Source organism: Myxocyprinus asiaticus, chromosome 33, assembly GCF_019703515.2.
Source record: "Myxocyprinus asiaticus isolate MX2 ecotype Aquarium Trade chromosome 33, UBuf_Myxa_2, whole genome shotgun sequence".
Lineage (NCBI taxonomy): Eukaryota > Metazoa > Chordata > Actinopteri > Cypriniformes > Catostomidae > Myxocyprinus > Myxocyprinus asiaticus.
In genome coordinates, this window is record NC_059376.1 from 41,483,522 (window position 1) to 41,502,436 (window position 18,915).

Below are 18,915 nucleotides of genomic sequence, written 5' to 3' on the forward strand. Positions count from 1 at the left end.
AACATGTAACCATTCTTCCATAATTAACATATTAGTTTTTGACCATTTGTGAACTGCATTAAACTCAGTCTCGTTTACTCTCTGTGAGTGTGACTTTTTTGCCGTGTCATCACCATTCATATCTATACAAGTGTGTTTATGATTAAATTACTACTAGAGCACAAAATTGTTTACAAGAGCACAAAGTTCTTCATAGATCTTCATAGATAGCCTCTTAATTTTGCTCTCAAAGTGCACCAGATTGATGCATTTAACTTTAAAATGTACAAAAATGCCCCCGGACCCCACTAGAGGGTCTGAGGTCCACCCACCACATTCTCACAAAATCCTGTGGGAAACACTGTATTTAGACATTCATCAAACTATTATTTGTCAAAGTTTTACATTTTTACTCATCGTTTTGAAGTGTCAGTTTTTGCAATAATGTCACATAATGTTTACAGTCAAACCTGACCATGGAGTTACAAAAAGACACAGAATACACATTGTTACCAATGATTTTTTCAAATAACAAAATTCAATAACTCCATAACAGAAAGATGCAGTGTTTTGCCTGGAAAGTGTGACTCCCACACCTAAGCATATACATTTGGGGTCAGACTCAGACTGTGTTTTTGTTCTTTGATCTGTGTGTGTGTGTGAAAGTGTGGGTATCTGTGTGTGTGCGGTTGTGTGTTCGTGTTCTGCATTGTGGGTGTATTATGGTCTCACCCCCTCATTTTTTGTGTGCATTCTGCATTGTGGCTGATTTTATTTGTCTTTTTTTTGTTTTGACAAAGTTGCTCTGTGTTATAGCCTCACCAATTCATTTGTGTGTGTGTGTGTGTGTGTGTTGTGTGTGTGTGTGTGTGTGTGCGCTTTGCACTTTTGATCTTTTATAGTCCCATCTCTTCATTTGTGTGTGTGTGTTCAGCATTGTGACTGATTTATTGATTGTATTCTACAAATCTATAAAAAAGAAATGCTCCGTGTCAGGGTCTCTCCCACTCATTTCCTATGATCGGTCAACTTTGACTGCAAACAACAAAGGTGTCGCATTTTTTACGACCACTTGGACTCATCGAATCAAGTCAAATTGTTTTTTAGTTGTTTTTTTTTTTATGTTTAGACTGCAAGTCCCAAAGTGTTGTTCCACTCAGATTAAGGAAACAATCTTTATTAAAAAAATAAAAAATAAAAAGAAAAATACATTGAAATCGGTCAAAAATGACCGAACAGCCCAGGAAGGTTAAACAAAATAAACAATGTTATCAACAATATAATGTATGTTGTACCCCAGATCCAATAGTAAATAAAGATTATTTATTTTGACATTTCCAACATCACTATCTGGAAGAATAAAAAAAAAACCTGGTGTCCATCAAGCCATTTCTCTGCACCATAACACTTTTTTTTTTTTGCTGCCTTTTGGTCTCTTTCATTCTACTATGAATGCATTATACATTTTTCATATTAATTATGCATAAATGTAACTTTGAGAAAGGATATGTATTAACATCCAAGCACACTTTAAACGATCTGTTTCGCATTAAAAAAAAAAGGCAGTGTGTAGTGTGGAGCATGCAGTGAGCTGTGCACTAGTATTCAACTCTTTAGTTGTATTTTGGCAGAGTTCACAATGTGTTTCTGGATACTTTTAAGTCAGACTCACCTTAACAAACTGTGTGATGATGCGGGGTGACACAGCATCTCCTCCCGAGCGGAGCTGGTGTTTCATCAGGAAACCCATTGCTCTGATACCACTGCAGGCGATGGGGATCTACAGCACACATCAAACACAACATCAATGAAGGAGAAAGCATTGTAGAAAGGCTGCATTTTGACACAACACATTCACCCGCAGTCATCAATACTTTATCAAATTGTACAAAAAGCTCTAGTGTGAAAACGGCCTCATAAAGTGCTCTGTCATGAAGGTACGGTTTCTTACTCTGTCTGCAGTGGCACTAGATAAAACGGCCTCCAGCACAGCAGAGCTGTATTCATCAGTGCACAGCTGATCAGGAGCACACTTCACCGCGATCGCCAGAGCCAAACTCCGCCCGTGACGCACCATCCAATCTACACCAGACACATCCGCTACAGAGATAGAGAGAAAGAGAGTGAGAGAGAAATATATTCAGTGTTAGGTTACATCAGAGGGAATGTGTCATGATTAATCAGAAATGTCTTCTTTGTTCTGGCACAATGGCATAACCACACTTATAAAATCTATAAGTAGAATTTCTTTCAACAGTGGTTCTCAACCTTTATGACTACAAAGCTGCACATTGCCCAAGACAATATTAGAAGAATCAAACATACAGGCAAAGATATTTTTGTTCTGGTATTTTGCAGTATTGATGATAAAGCAGATTGTTTTCAAACTTAATTTTTTTTCTCTCCATTTCTCCCCAATTTGGAATGCCCAATTCCCAATGCGCTCTAAGTCCTCGTGGTGGTGTGGTGACTCGCCTCAATCCGGGTGGTGGAGGACGAAACTCAGTTGCCTCCGTGTCTGAGACAGTCAATCCGTGCATCTTATCACGTGGCTTGTTGAGCGCGTTACCGTGGAGACATAGCACGTGTGGAGGCTTCACGCTATTCTCCGCGGCATCCACGCACAACTCACCATGTTCCCCACCGAGAGCGCGAACCACGAGGAGGTTACCCCACGTGACTCTACCCTCCCTAGCAACCGGGCCAATTGGTTGCTTAGGAAGCTGACTGGAGTCACTCAGCACACCTTGGATTCGAACTCGCGACTCCAGGTGTGATAGTCCGCATCTTTACTTGCTGAGCTACCCAGTCCCCCCCTTCGAACTTTGTTTATTAACAGAAACTAGGAGTGTCAGTAGATAAAAATAATTAATCCTGATGAGTTTTGTGATTCCAGAGGTTTCAAGGACTGTATGTTATTCAATAAAAATGAGAGTTATAGAAATATGATGTCAGCATATATGTCGTTGAACGACAAAAAAAAAAAAAAAAAAAGAGATTTTTTTTGATTTTCTTTAGCATTTTTATTAAGTTCGAAAATTATACTTTAAGTTATTATAAATAATTTTAAGCTTTCTTGAGGCCCCCTTGGTAGGTGGTAAATTGTCACCAAATTGATAAGATGCCATCAGAGCACTGAGCCAATGAAATGGGGCTCAGGAAAAAAAAAAAAATTCACTGAAAGTGACAAAAATGCCCCCAAAATTCAAAATACAGGGGCAAAAAATGCCCCATAATGAACTCCTCTATTTAGGCCTAATTATACAAAATATTGTGTAGAGTATCAGTTGATGTTGATTGAATTTTATGAGTAAGAGATAATAAATTTACCAACTAGTTATTCAAATTTGTGTTAATTGATTAAATGTAAGTATTTGATATAAAAGGCTGACAGCTTTTTTTTTATTTGGAGGTAAAAAAAGAAAAGAATGCCCAATAGAAGGGGCAAAATTTGCCCGTAAATGGAAAAGTTCATTTCTGACCCTGTTTTAGATCAAATAATTCAAAAGTTACAAGCACATATTCATAAATAAACAATTATAAAAACACATCGCACCCCACACTACTTCCTGGACCTCTCTGCACTGGATGAGAGTGTTCTTACCGAGAATATGCTGCTGTAAGACACTCTTGAGCTCTTCTTCAGACAAGAACGCACACAGCTCGCCAACACACCCTGCAGAGGCCATTCGAGTGGCGTCCTACACACACACACACACACACACACACACACACACACACACACACACACAAGGCAAGGTGAGGCCACACTGACACACTTGCAACGACCACATCCTGTGCTAGATCACTGTTCTAAAGACAATAAGCATTCACATTCTCAGGCTTCAGACAGAAAATGCACAATATAATAAATGACCTACTTTAATAAAAAAAGCTAACTGAACATACTCAAATATATAACACCTTATTTAAAATACTGTTTCTGTCACTGATTTTGTCACCAAACAGAATAGCAAAAAACAGCTTTCCCCGATTACTTTCTCTGCTATTGGTCAAACTAATAGTTAGTCCCTCCCCAAACTCATGCCATTGGTTGAGCCAATGTTGCGGTGTCGGGCTGGTCAGGCCGTCACATGGTGTTAAACTTTTCGGGAAAGTCAGCCTACGAATGTCTTGCTTAGAAAGAGTTGTAATGAAAAAATCACTCAAACGATACTGGAAGGTTTAGTCTTGATTGCCATCCAATAAACAAAAACTAAATGTACTAGTGTGCAGTACCTCGTCATGTCCCAGCATGCTCAGCAGTGTGGTGGTGATGTTCTTCCTGATGGCAGGATCGACCTTTGCCCCTGCACCCTGGATGACGAACCGAAGGGCCTGTAACATGGTCTCCCTGCACCACAAACAGAATCAGTGTGAATAACAAGCACATACTAGACCATGCAATAGTTTCCACCATGACGCTATGGTGCTGTGGGTGGTTGCTAGGGTGTTCTGAATGGCCCAAGTCCCTACACCACAATATTTGAGGTATCATTCATGACCACAGCAAAAAATGGATGAGTTGTGCATTGAAGTTTAATACTTAGGGTTAGGAGTTTGTTTAAATCACTAACCCTAAACATGAGCAATAATAATAGTGATGCTAGCAGACATCATTAATAAATAAAAAGAAGCCTTATTAAAGGGATAGTTCACCCCATAATGAAAATTCTCTCATCATTTACTCACCCTCATGCCATCCCAGATGTGTATGACTTTCTTTCTTCTGCAGAACACAAATTATGATTTTTAGAAAAATATCTCAGCTATGTAGGTCCATACAATGCAAGTGAATGGTTTTTAAAAGCTCCAAAAAGCACATAAAGGCAGCATAAAAGTAATCCATAAGACTCCAGTGGTTTAATCCATGTCTTCTGAAGCAATCCAGTTGGTTTTAGGTGAGAACAGACCAAAATATAACTCCTTATTACTGTACATCTTGCCATTGCAGACTCCAGGCACAATCATGATTTCAAGCTCGATTATTTTTTTATATGTTGTAATCAAGCTTGAAATTATGATCACCAAGGAGACTGCTGTCAAGATTTATAGTGAAAAGGAGTTATATTTTGGTCTGTTCTCACCCAAAACCGACTGGATCACTTCAGAAGACATGGATTAAACCACTGGAGTCTTATGGATTACTTTTATGCTGCCTTTATGTGCTTTTTGGAGCTTCAAAGTTTCGTTCACCATTCACTTGCATTCTATGGACCTACAGAGCTGAAATATTCTTCTAAAAATCTTCATTTGTGTTCAGCAGAATAAAGGAAGTCATACACATCTGGGATGGCATGAGGGTGAGTAAATGATGAGAGAATTTTCATTTTGGGGTGAACTATCCCTTTAATAAGGCTTCTTTTTATTTATTAATGATGTCTGCTAGCATCACTATTATTATTGCTCATGTTTAGGGTTAGTGATTTAAACAAACTCCTAACCCTAAGTATTAAACTTCAATGCACAACTCATCCATTTTTTGCTGTGGTCATGAATGATACCTCAAATATTGTGGTGTAGGGACTTGGGCCATTCAGAACACCCTAGCAACCACCCACAGCACCATAGCGTCATGGTGGAAACTATTGCATGCTCTAGTATGTGCTTGTTATTCATACTGTTGTTATTGGTGAACTGTTCTTTTTAGTTTGCTTTCAAATACACGCAATTGTTTGGAGCCCCTTACAGGATGGGGTGGATATAATTTAACCATGATATGCATAGTGAAACCATAGTAATAATACAGAAAAACGAAAACAATGGTAATTTTGTTTAATCATGGTACTTGTGGTAAACATGGTTACTATATGAATACAGTATAGTGTGTTAAAACCATAGTTTCCGGAAAAAAAAAGAGCTACTTTTCATAGTTACTACAATATTACTATAGTAAAACCATGGTACAGTATAGTTAAAAACACGGTTGCTTACTACAATCACGGTCACTACACTATTACTATAGTAAAACTATGGTTTCCGCAAAAACATGTTTACTACATAGGTTACTAGTTTATAGTTTTGTGTTCCTTCTGAATAATTTACCTTGGTTTTACTATAGTAATATCCTTGTAGACTGAAGTAACCATAGTTTTTAGCGTGAACCATGGTTTTAATACAGTATACTGCATCTATATAGTAACCATGGTTAATCTTGTCATTATGGTTTTACTTCAAATACCATACTTTAACCATGGTATTTGTAGTAAACCAAAGTAACCACAAAATCGTTTTTATTTCCGTTGTTTTCATTTTCCTGTATTACTATGGTTTCACTCAGAATATCTTGGTTAAAATATGATTACTGCAGTAAAACCATGGTAACTTTATTTTGAGGGATCACAAAAATATTGCAAGGTCATGCAAATCTATTTTAGAAAAAAAAATAAAAATAAATCCCGCCCCGTCCTCTTAGGGGCTCTGCACAATTCTTACTAATTACTAATAGAAAGTAATTAAGGTATTAATCCAATTATAAAAAAATTTTGCCTTTTTTTTTTTTTTCTTTTTTTTTTTTTGAGTCAGCAACACATCTCAGGACTGAGCCGACTCCAGAAAAACGCAGTTTGACTGAGTTCAAAACATTTGTAGGTTTGGGCTTGTGTCGTACCTGACTCCAGAGTCTTCTGCGTTACGTATGGCCGACAGCTGTTCCGTGAAGAGTGGGTCTACTTTTGCGTGTATGGACACCAGCTGACCCAGAGATTCTGCTGCCCGCAGTCTGACCGCCCGACTCGAGTCCTGCAGGGCCTTCAGGAAGGTGGTCTGCAGCTGCGGCAGGAAGGGTTTTAGAGCAATTCCCACCTGCATGAGATTAGAAACAGTGGTTATTACGAGCGCTCTGTAACGAGGATCCAGAGACCGCACAAAGACGACGTAAAGGGAGTTGAGCGTGGATGCCGCGGTGGATGGCGTGAAGCCTCCACACGCGCTATGTCTCTGTGGCAACACGCTCAACAAGCCACGTGATAAGATGCGTGGGTTGACGGTCTCAGACGCGGAGGCAGCTGGGATTCGCCCTCCGCCACCCGGAATGAGGCAAATTAGTGATGGGAAGATCAGATCATATTACTGACTTGAATCTTTGAGTCTCGTTCAGCAAAATGAACGAATCTTTATTCAAGTAATTTAGTTCATTTCGTTCATTTGAGCAGAATTAAATTAAAATGTTACATTTTCAATAGCCAAATCCCCCCAACACGTCCACTTACGCAAACTTTTTCCCAATAAGGAAAAATTGATAATGCAGCCAAGGACAAATTATGAGAAACAAAGATTAGTTCACCTCTGTAATCTTCTTTTCAGAGTTGTTCGTTCTTTTGTCACTGCATAGCGTATACGGCTGTCACGTGACAAAAGAACGAACGACTCGGACCAGCAGATTCGAGAGGTGAACTAATCATTTATGTTTCCTGTACAGCGCCTATGTGGTTTTCACGTAACAAACGAATGGAGGTTGCGCAACGCACATGCGTGGCCAACACAAAATGAACAAATCACTCTCTGAGACTACTCGTTCTTCTGAGTCACATAAAAGATTAGTTCAAAATGAACGACCCATCACTAAGGCGAATCACTACACGAGCACGAGGACTTAAAAGCGCATTAAGAATTGGGCATTCCAAATTGGGGAGAAAAAGGGGAGAAGAAAATAAAAATAATTATTATTTCAAAGTACTTACGCCAACATTTCTTTTTTCATGAATTTTAGCTTTAGATAGAACTTCTATTTTTTTATTGTCTCCAGATGGTTACATAACTTGTTTTACTTTTTTGTCCCCCCAAAAATCTCAATCTGACTTGAAAATGTTCATCAGAAGTGTATTTAACCAATTGTTTCATGTGAACTGCATTTTTATTTATTTTTGTAATAACTTCCATGAGCCTATGACCTTTCGACCAATACATTTCTATGACTAAGTTTTTTATGACTATTTGATAACAAATTGTAATTCATAAAAAATTAAAAATAAATAAAAAAATTCTAACCAGTTCAAAAAAATTTACGTCTTTATTTTTATTATATACACTATAAAAATGTTAAATTAATTAGTTTTGAATTGTTCCCAAAGTCATGAAAACCGTGTAATTTAATGTAAGTTATTTATTTTAAAATGTTATAGTGTATATCATAAAAATAAAGTAAAACATAAATTTTTTTGAACCGGTTAGAATTTTTTTTATTTTCTTTTTTTAGTGCAATCTCTATAAAATTAGTTTAAAATCTTTTAAAAGTAATATTGGAATATATATATATATATATATATATATATATATATAAAATAAATGGAAAGACAAATAATTAAAAACACTCGCACAGAGTTGTGGTGACCCCTGACCTTGGCCAATAGTAAAGTGAGCGTCTCAAGCAGAGCAGTTTTCACAGTCCAGGCAAAGCGGTCTCCCAGGATACGAATGAGAGGTCCGGTGATGTTGACCACAGAGGGGCGGAGCGCCTCTGCTGATGTCAGTCTAATGACTCCGCTCAACGCTCGTGCCGCCTCCTCCTTCTGCTCTGGACTTCCTGTTAAAACGCCTTCTCTCAGCACGGGGAGAATGCACGTCACACCCTGAAGAATAAAGTAAAAAAAAAAAAAAAAAATTGAGAAGAGAGAAGAATGGAGGAATAAAAAAATCATAATAATACTGAGTACACGATGTACTGCATACTGTTATAGCAATAGTATGCAACAAACATTCTGACAATAGTATGCTACATTGTTGTCACATGACCTCATTTTATGTTGCATGTTTAGCGTCAGTTGTCTTGAAATCAAATGTGTTTTTTATCAGATTTCTGCATACAGAAAATGTGCCTGCTGCAGTGTACATAATGCATACTATTTTGTACTGAGTTAGTATGTCATGAACTTTGCAGTGCAATGTCTGATGCGTTAAACGATTAGTTATTCTCTCATCATTTACCCTCTTGCCATCCCAGATGTGTATGACTTTCTTCCTTTTGCTGAACACAAATTAAGATTTTGGAAAAATATCTCCCCTCTGTAGGTCCATACAGTGCAAGTGAATGGTGACCAAAACTTTGAAGCTCCAAAAAGCACATAAAGGCAGCATAAAAGTAATCTATACGACTCCAGTTGTTTAATCCATGTCTTCAGAAGCGATCCAATTGGTTTTAGGAACGGACCAAAATATCTTACATCTTGCCACTGTAGTCTCTAGGCACGATCATGATTTCAGGCTCGATTACACTTCTTAGTGCTTGATGCATACGCAGAGCGCTAGATGGCACTAGGAAGTGTAATCAAGCTTAAAACCGTGATCACCAAGGAAACTGCTGATGTCAACATTTTTTGTAAAACTAAAAGTGTTACATTTTGGTCTATTCTCACCCAAAACAGATTGGATCACTTCAGAAGACATGGATTAAACCACTGGAGTCTTTTGAATTACTTTTATGCTGCCTGTGTGTGCTTTGTGGAGCTTCAAAGTTTTTGCTCACCATTCACTTGCATTGTGAGGACCAACAGAGCTGAAATATTTTTCTAAAAATCTTCATTTGTGTTCTACAGAAGAAAGAAAGTGATACACATCTGGGATGGTATGAGGGTGAGTAAATGATGAGAGAATTTTCATTTTTGGGTAAACTAACTCTTTAAGTGATGCTCACCTTCTTGGGCAAACAGAAGCCAGGTAAGTGTTGACCTTTGACCTCAGCGGCAGCAGAGCGGATGTCTCTGTGTAGGTCATCGATCAGGGCCAGCTGACTGCCAGCATCCAGTTTCTGTACACACACACACACACACACACGTTACAACTTGTGTTGTTTATGTGTATAGTCAATCTGTTAATTTATAAGTAATAAATGATTGCTGTTCAGACAGTTCAGAGTTAATAATAATAGAATTACAATCTAGAAAATGTTGCTGTAAGTAATATTTCTTATAATAAAAAATGTTTTATTCCCCAACATAGCTTATTAACCCTCTGTCACAGAGTGGATCGGTTTGAGGTTCTCGTACCTTCATTATGGAGTTGATGGTGTCCCAGCTCTGGCTCAGCACGTCTGGATTGGGATCGTTCATAAGTCGCATGAGTCCGGACAGCAGCGTGCGTATGTGAGCACTGTAATCCATACGTGTTCTGGAGAAGTATCCGTTAAGGATGGTGACAGATGCCTGTCTCAGCCCAGCGTCTGTTCCTCGAGTGGCCTCCAGAAGATCTTCAATGATGATCCTCTGACCGGCCTCATCTTCTACAGAGAGGATCACCGTCTGACAGTTACTCAGCTCCTGTAGATGACCACAAACATATAGTTCTATATTTACACACAACACTAGCAGGGTCCAAACTTTTTACCTCATCTGCCAATTTAGTGCCAAAAAAAGAAAACATCTTACCATGAATAAAACTGTATTTTGCAAAATGTAATTGAATATACAATTGATGCGTCCTTGTTTTCTCATAAAAAAGGAATTCCATTGCTGTTTTTCTCTTGTACAGTCCTTTAAGTCTTCAAGTATTTTACATATTCAGTAACAGAGCACCTCTGTTTCGGAGTAAAGATTTGAGACGTATGTGAATTATGATTGGGCAGAAATGATTGACAGCTGTCGTGTTTACCTGCAGGGCCTCCTCCGTGCCCAGCTTGTCTTTAAGCGATGAGAGCAGCGCTGGTAAAATGACCCCGAGGTGACGTGTCAGAGCGTCTCCCGCCACCGCAGACAGGAAGGCAAGAACACGCGTGTTTACAGGAGGAGCCGTGAGCTACAGAGCATAAGAATAAACACAGATCAAGAGAATTAAGACAACATCACTATCTTGAACTGACACCAAAATGTTAAAAATAAACGAGAGTAAACAAGAAATCCATGAGCAGAACTGCATGTTGGGAGTTTGTGGTCCGAATACGCCGCAATATGGGCCAGACGTTGTGCTGATAATTAAAATTCTGGCTATGTGAGACATTAAATCTTCAGGTTCATGCACAGATTAACTTAGAGAGACTGTGAGAGTGAGAATTCACCTTGGGCACCAGGTAAGGCAGCACCGAACGACTCTTCACAGCCATGACCTGTTTCAACCCATCCAACGCAAACTCTGATGCCTTCTCATCCTCCTGAAAACAAAAAACCAGTGTCACAACAAAAACACACACTTCATTGATCAATCCAATGAATTTCCTTGATTTTTCCATGACTTTTTCAGTAATTCCTGATTACTGGATAGGGTTTAAAAAAATTATTGGTAATTTTAAAATAAACCTGAATTTTACAGTGTCCGTGTTAGACATATTACATGTTGTTATTATTAATTACTATAGTGATAATAGGAGAGAGGGAAGGAAAGAAAAGAATGAATGAATGTTACATTTATATAGCACTTTTCTGACACTACACTCAAAGCGATTTACACAGTGAATGGGACTCTCCTCAACCACCACCAGTGTGCAGCATCAGCCTGGATGATGCCACAGCAGCCATAGTGCACCAGTATGCTCACCACACACCAGCTATTGGTGGAGAGGAAGAATGGAGGGAAGGAGGGAGAGAGGAAGGGGAGGAAGGCAAAAAGAGGGAGGGAAGGAAGAAAGGACAGGAGGCAGGAAGGAAGGGAGGATGGGATGCAGGAAGGAAAAAAGGAGGGAAGGATAAAAAGGGAAGGAAAGGAGGAAGGAGGGAGAGAGGAAGGAAAAAAGAGTGAAGGCAGGAAGGAGGGAAGGAAGGAAGAAGGGAAGAATGGAAGGCAGGAAAGAAAAGAGGGAAGGAAGGAATGGAGGGAGAGAGGAAGGAGGACGGGAAGGGAGGAGGACGGGAGTCAGGAAGAAAGGAGGGAAGGATAAAAAGGGAAGGAAAGGAGGAAGGAGGGAGAGAGGAAGGGGAGGCAAAAAGAGGGAGGGAAGGAAGAAAGGACAGGAGGCAGGAAAGAAGGGAGGATGGGAGGCAGGAAGGAAGGAGGGAAGGATAAAAAGGGAAGGAGGAAGGAAAAAAGAGTGAAGGCAGGAAGGAAGAAAGGAGGGAGGGAAGGAAGGAATGAAGGAAGAAAGAAGGGAAGTACGGAAGGCAGGAAAGAAAGGAGGGAAGGAAAGTAAGAGGGAAGGGAGGAGGAAAGGAATGAAGGAAAAGAGTGAAGACAGGAAGAAAGGAGGGAGGGAAGGATGGAAGGAAGGAAGAAGGGAAGGATGGAAGGAGAGAAGGAAGGCAGGAAAGAAAGGAGGGAAGGAAGGAATGGAGGGAAGGAGTGAGAGAGGAAGGGAAGGAAGAAAGGACAGGAGGCAGGAAGGAAGGGAGGATGGGAGGCAGGAAGGAAGAAAGGAGGGAAGGATAAAAAGGGAAGGAGGGAAGAAAGGAAGGAAGAAGGGAAGGACGGAAGGCAGGAAAGAAAGGAGGGAAGGGAGGGAAGGAAGCAGGAAAAAAGGAACAAGGGAAGGAAGCAGGAAAAAAGGAACGAGGGAAGAAAGAAAGAGATAAAGACGTAAGGATAAAGACGTAGATGGATGGAAACTGTAAATGGATGGATGGATGGATGCAAAACTAGGAATGTAGTGATGAGGAATTAAGATGTAAATGAGAAGACTGTAGGCTAACAGTATTACCAGTTGTTTAAGCAGTGCGGGCAGGATGTCATCGAGCGCCTGGTGACCGATGGTAGTGTGAAGCTGCTCGAAGGTTTTAGCGGCCGCTTCACGCACTTCCTCCAGAGGATCACACAGGGCCTTCCTAACGGTCGGGACCAGAGACTCGGAGAACACCAAAACCTGCCATAAACACCATGGAATGTCAGTTAGCAACAACGACACTAACAAACCTCTCAAACGACAACAAACCTGTTAAATAGTATTTTATCTTGTTTGTATCACTGCAGGACCTACTGCATCTCTGCTGGTTGACTTCATTATCTCGCTCAGGCCGATACACACTCCCTGCCTCTCGTCGCTCTTGTCCGAGCGCAGACTCTCCTCCAAGATGGGAATAATCTCGGGCAGGATCTTCTCACCCAGTTTCCTCACCAGATCACCCAAAGTACGAGCAGCAATCTGGAGCAGCACACATAGGAATCAGACTCCGAGCATCCAGACAGAAAATAACCTAAATTAACCATTTTGTCTCTAAATTACATATTAAACAAGGCTGGAGTGATGCATATTCCAATACATTGTTAGAGATATGAATTCACATTTGTAAGACTGTCACGTGTGTGTTCGTGTTGTACCGTTCTCTTGTCTGGACATGTGGAGGCCAGGAAGCCCAGCAGCAGTGTGAAGAGGGTGGGCAGGATTTCTCGCAGTGTGCGGGGCGTGTTCGACACCACAATCTTCCACACATGAAGAGACGCCTGTCTCACCACCAGCTGTGTGTCAGAACGGCCCATATACAGGCCAGACAGCACGCGGTTGCGTCTCTCTGCGCCCAGAGCTCCGATAATGGCCTGGAGAAATTCATTTAAATTCAATATTCATACACTTTTCCACTTTGTGACACTCCAGAACACAGGGACAACAGCAAGTGAAGGATTTTTCCTTCTTCTAATGAAAGCACTGCTGTCAGATCCTGTCTTAAATGTACCGACACCAGGATGAAGGGTGGCACCACGGTATATTCCAAGACCTGATTATGTGTTACCTTGTTGGACTGGGCCGTGCCAAAATTGTCATCCTCCGATGCGGTTTCTGTTGTCATTTTCCCCGTTACCCCGGAGATGTGGAACAGCAGATCTCCTAGCAACTGCACCGAGCTGAATCTAAGAGAGCACAAAATCTCAGCATCAGCATCCATCACTATGACAACCACAGCAGAACTGTTTTAAACTAATGAACAGATAGAGTGACAGTTAGGGTGAAGGGAATATGTGTGTGTGTGTGTGTGTGTACAGATATGGTTAAACTTGTGAGAGCCAAATCTTTGAAAATGTCTTCATTAATATGGTGAATAGAAACAAAAAAACGACTAGCAAGGATATTTTAGGTGGTCCTCAAGGTAAAAAGGCTCATGAATTGGCCAAATCATGTTTTACTCATGTTTATATGAACAGGATTGTGTGTGGTAATCTCATAATTCAGACAATTCAAATACATCACATACATACTGTATATTGTGGCAGCAGACAATATAAAAAGTGTTTTAAAGGGATAGTTCACCCAAAAATGAAAATTCTCTCATCATTTACTCACCCTCCTGGCATCACAGATGTGTTTGACTTTCTTTCTTCTGCAGAACACAAATGAAGATTTTTAGAAGAATATCTCAGCTCTGTAGGTCCATACAAGTGAATGGGGACCAGAACTCAGAAGGCCAAAAAAGGACATAAAGACAGCATAAAAGTATTACATAAGGCTCCAGTGGTTTAATCTATGTCTTTAGAAGCGATATGACAGGTGTGGGTGAGAAACAGATCAATATTTAAGTAATTTTTTTAAATAATAAATTCTCCTCCCTGCCCAGTAGGGGGCGATATGCCCGAAGAATGTTAATCACCAAAAAACAGGAGAAAGTGAAGGAAAAAGGACTTTGATCTGTTTCTCACCCACACCTATCATATCACTTCAGAAGACATGAATTAAACCACCAGAGTCATCTGGATTACTTTTATGCTGCCCTTATGTGGATTTTGGAGCTTCAAAATTTTGGCAACTATTCATGTGCACCGTATGGACCTACAGAGCTGAAATATTCTTCAAAAAATCTTCATTTGTGTTTTGCAGAAGAAAGTCACACACATCTGGGATGCCATCAGGGAGAGTAAAGGATGAGATTTTTCATTTTTAGGTGAACTATCCCTTTAAAGTTAAAATATTGCTTGTTTTATTTACATATCATTCAACACAACACTTTTATTGGCCCACTTCCCTCTGTGCTATTTTTAATTGTCTGGAGTTTCTTACTTTGGTTATGTCGCATCTCACTAGTTTTCAGCGCCTCCAATTCTAAATGCTGTGTTTTTAAGATGATGTGCTAAGTTAAACTTAGTTTGAAAAACACGTCTTGATATCCCAGCTCGGTCCAGCTGCCTTTAAGCACAAAAGCATGTCTCTGGAAGGCTGTGCTGCCTGCTCGCTGGTTTGATGAGGTGCATTGACTGCCCCCTACTGCATCAAGGTGGTACATCAAGCTTGAATTGCTCCGATGGCAGAAACATTCCTCATTATGGAATTTATATACAGGTCAGGGCATGATTAATTGCGTAAAAGTTTTCTAAAGTGTTATTTTCATATAATTAATGGCACAGATTGAATGTGTTCAAATGCCAGCCCTGATAAAAACCGCTGTATACTCACTAATAAAGTGAAACAGACATTACCTGATTCTCCAGAGGTCATCAAACAGGCCTTGCTCAAGCTCTGGCAGCAGTAGAGCGATGGCTGTCTCAGCGTACATGCTGATGATGCGTTGACCTGCGCGCAGAGCTGTGTCTCTCACATACTCGTTCTCATCGGCCAGCGCCTAAACACACACACACACACACACACACACACACAGAATGACCACATGCCTTCAAGTGGCTTTGAATAAAATGCACGAGTCATATGGGCTACATAAATGGGGTTTTTATGTCATTTTTGGAGCTTGACAGTAACGGACATGATTAACACAGTTTCTGGTTTGATGTTAGCATCACAAAGCCTGAAAGTTTAAAATAATTTAATAAAGCCTTCAAGTTTGAAGGTTTGAGTACTTTAAGATACTTTAAGCAGAATTACGAGCTAGATAGATTATTAATAATAAAATAGTAAAGATTAATAGAATAAAAGAAGAAACAGATGCATACTAACTTGACTATTATATTATTATTTACTATAAATTGGGCATACATCATCAAGCAGTACATTTTAGGGGCCTGGGTAGCTCAGCGAGTACTGATGCTGACTACCACCCCTGGAGTCACGAGTTCGAATCCCAGGGTGTATTTTTACACCCTTAAAGGAATATTCTGGGTTCAATACAAGTTAAGCTCAGTCGACAGTGTTTGTGGCATAATATTGATTACCACAACAAAAAAAAATGTTGTCTCATCCCTCCTTTTATTAAAAAAAAAAAAAAAAAAAACTTGCACAATGGAAGTGAATGGGGCCAATTTTTCAATGTTAAAATACTCACTGTTTCAAAAGTATAGCCACAAGATATAAAGAGGGCTCGAGATTAATGCTTGTCTGCTTGTCCAGGACAAGTGGAAATTTTGAACAGGCAAGTTAAAGAGAATTTACTGAAAAAGTAGCCTGATTAAAATCTCAATCACGAATGCTAGCGCAAGTTTGTCCAGCATCTGCGAAGACGAGCATCAAAAACTCGCACGGGTGCAATAACATGCAGTATTTTTACAAATTTGAATTTCATGTTAAATTAAATGTGTATATATATATATATATATATATTTATTTACGTTTAACAGGGAAATAAATTTACAGCACAAATAATGGTTCCACCAGGGATGCTTGTGCATCAGCATCAGACACTGGAAATGTCCCGCCCCTTACAGAAATGGAAAATATGACTGGTCAGCAAATATCCAATCGCGTTTAAAAGGAACGTTCTGATTGTTGGATCAGTTTAGTCGGACTGTCTGTCTTACCCCTGCCATCAGTTGCGCTCCCGCAGCTCCGTGCACGTTTAGAGAGAATCTCTGTACGATTTGCAAAAAAAAATAAAAAAATAATAATAATAATTCACTCAACGGTGTTGTAGGATCGCATTAGTAGATTGAAAAGTAGAAAGTTCCGGGTCAAAAGCCTATTCCTATATGTATCATCACTTGTTTTAGGTGGGCATATGCAAAATCCCAAAAAGATAGGTGGGCATACGGCATATGCCCTAGACCAGTAGTTTTCAACCTTTTTGACTCCAAGGCCCCCAACTGTCCAAGACAATATCTGAAGGCCCCCTCGTCCCGAAATCAAACGTGTCCGACTAAAATAATCATAATAATAATTTTTTATTCTAGAAGTTTCACAAAGAGTCTGTATATAATTTGTAGGCATGCATCTTAAAGTATTTTTTGCATTTTAATTAAGTTGGATTGTTTTAATATTTCTTATTTTAAAATCAATTTTAAGTCATCTTGAGGCCCTCTTGGAAGTGTGCTGAGGCCCCCTAGTGGGTCCCGGCCCCCTGGTTGAGAATCACTGCCCTAGACATCACTACTGGCTCCTGTTTATAATCAACAAAGCTGTCTTCATCGCAAGCGCGTAACGTTGGGGAGATCTAATTTTGTCTCGTCACATCTGGCTCTCCCTCATAATACAGCAAGAAAGGCAGAAATTGCAAAAATGCTTTGTGTAATAATACCATCTGTAGAGTGAAGAGAAACGCTTAAAACAGACTTATGCACCCGTTACATCTCTCATCAAGTATATAGCAATATACATTATAATAATAGTAATACTATAACATTAATAAATTACACACAATGAAATCATCTACAACATAAGTGATTTAGCAGCAAGGTTCTCTCAGGATTTCATCAGTTAATATTTTCAATGCATTTTGTCAATATTAAACAGCTGTTTTTAATGCAACTGCTGAGAACTGACTAGTACTCTCAAAGAGATGATTTACCCAAAAATGAAAACTGGGTAACACTTTACAAAAAGTTTCCATTTGTTAACATGAACTAACAATACACACCACTTTTATATCATTTATTATTCTTGGTTAATGTTAATTCCAACATACAGTATATTAATACATTTTCATGCATTAAATACAAAGTTGTACATGTTAACATTCGTTCATGCACTATGAACTAACCATGAACAATTGCATTATTATTAGTAACTAACATTAAGAATGATAAATGCTGTAAATATTGTTCATTGTTAGTTCATGATAGTGAATGCATTTTCTAATGTTAATGAATTAATCTTTATTGTAAAGTGTTACCAAAAATTATGTCATCATTACTCGCATTCGTGTTGTTCCAAACCGGTCTGACTTTCTATCTTCAATGAAACTCAAAAGGAGATGTTAGGGAGAATGTTAGTTTCAGTCTCAATTCACTTTTATTTTATGGAGGGTGAGTAATGATTTATTGTCTTTCTGCACTGTGTTCTTAATCCCTATCAGGTGTAAATGACGACGATGGAGGCTTTTCTCTTTTTTCTTTCTTACGTCCTTTCTTTTGCTTTTCTCTCCGGTAATATTTGTCCGAAGGACAAGCACATGACAATGCTTAATGTCGAGCACTGCATAAAGGATATGTGTGTTAACATGACTGTAGTGTGATAAAACCGTTTACTAGCCAAATTTACAATTTTGTTGCCACGATGATGTAATGTCAACATGCCCTAAAATGACTGTAAATATTACAATTTAAACAACTTTACAGCTCAAATAACACATGAGTTTTAACAGAAGAATCAATGTAAGTGCTTATAAAATGATAAGCTTCACATTTCTGCCTTTAAACACTCCAAAAATTGGCCCCATTGACTTCCATTGTAAGTGCCTCACTGGAACCTCCATTTTTGTTATTTTTGTGGTAATCAATATTATGCCACAAATGCTGTCGATTGAGCTTAACTTGGAATATTCCTTTAATACACAACCTGCATATATCTGGTGCACATGCACTAACCACTAGGACACGGCTCCGATATTAACTTGTATTCGTAAGCAGGACAACAACACACAGTGTTAAATGATCAAAAAGCAACACGCTGTCTTACCTTGAGGATACAGGGAAGGATGGGACCCACATACGGGGTGAATTTGTCTCCAAACGTGAGCGGAAGGTAGATGAACATCATGATGTATCCGTCTCTGACGTGAGAAGCAATGTCAACTTTACTGGCCGTCTGAACCACGTCTGGCATCAGTTTATCGAGCTTCTCTACACCCAATGCTGCCATCACCTCAGCCAGACCTAAAACACAGGAAAAGACAAAAATAAACCACAAAATGTGGTTCCCATTTTAATGCCAGGTAGATTAAGAGAGTAATACATTTAAAAAAGACAAAGAGTGATTTTAATACAGTTCTGGTT

The 18,915-nt window shown here is 39.3% G+C and overlaps 1 protein-coding gene across 1 annotated transcript in view; it reads right to left on the reverse strand.

Annotated features, from left to right (window-relative positions):
- Window positions 1-18,915, reverse strand: part of LOC127423716 (eIF-2-alpha kinase activator GCN1-like) — a 57,629-nt gene that overhangs the window by 3,021 nt on the left and 35,693 nt on the right. Inside the window, exons 41-56 of the mRNA XM_051668235.1 lie at window positions 18,599-18,795; window positions 15,238-15,380; window positions 13,563-13,680; window positions 13,153-13,368; window positions 12,812-12,976; window positions 12,536-12,697; window positions 10,967-11,059; window positions 10,564-10,707; window positions 9,963-10,232; window positions 9,611-9,724; window positions 8,319-8,549; window positions 6,590-6,783; window positions 4,219-4,333; window positions 3,584-3,680; window positions 1,931-2,079; window positions 1,652-1,759 (exon numbers count right to left, since the gene is read on the reverse strand). Of these exons, the coding sequence (XP_051524195.1) occupies window positions 1,652-1,759; window positions 1,931-2,079; window positions 3,584-3,680; window positions 4,219-4,333; window positions 6,590-6,783; window positions 8,319-8,549; window positions 9,611-9,724; window positions 9,963-10,232; window positions 10,564-10,707; window positions 10,967-11,059; window positions 12,536-12,697; window positions 12,812-12,976; window positions 13,153-13,368; window positions 13,563-13,680; window positions 15,238-15,380; window positions 18,599-18,795 (2,516 nt within the window). The remainder of the gene's footprint in view (window positions 1-1,651; window positions 1,760-1,930; window positions 2,080-3,583; window positions 3,681-4,218; window positions 4,334-6,589; window positions 6,784-8,318; window positions 8,550-9,610; window positions 9,725-9,962; window positions 10,233-10,563; window positions 10,708-10,966; window positions 11,060-12,535; window positions 12,698-12,811; window positions 12,977-13,152; window positions 13,369-13,562; window positions 13,681-15,237; window positions 15,381-18,598; window positions 18,796-18,915) is intronic.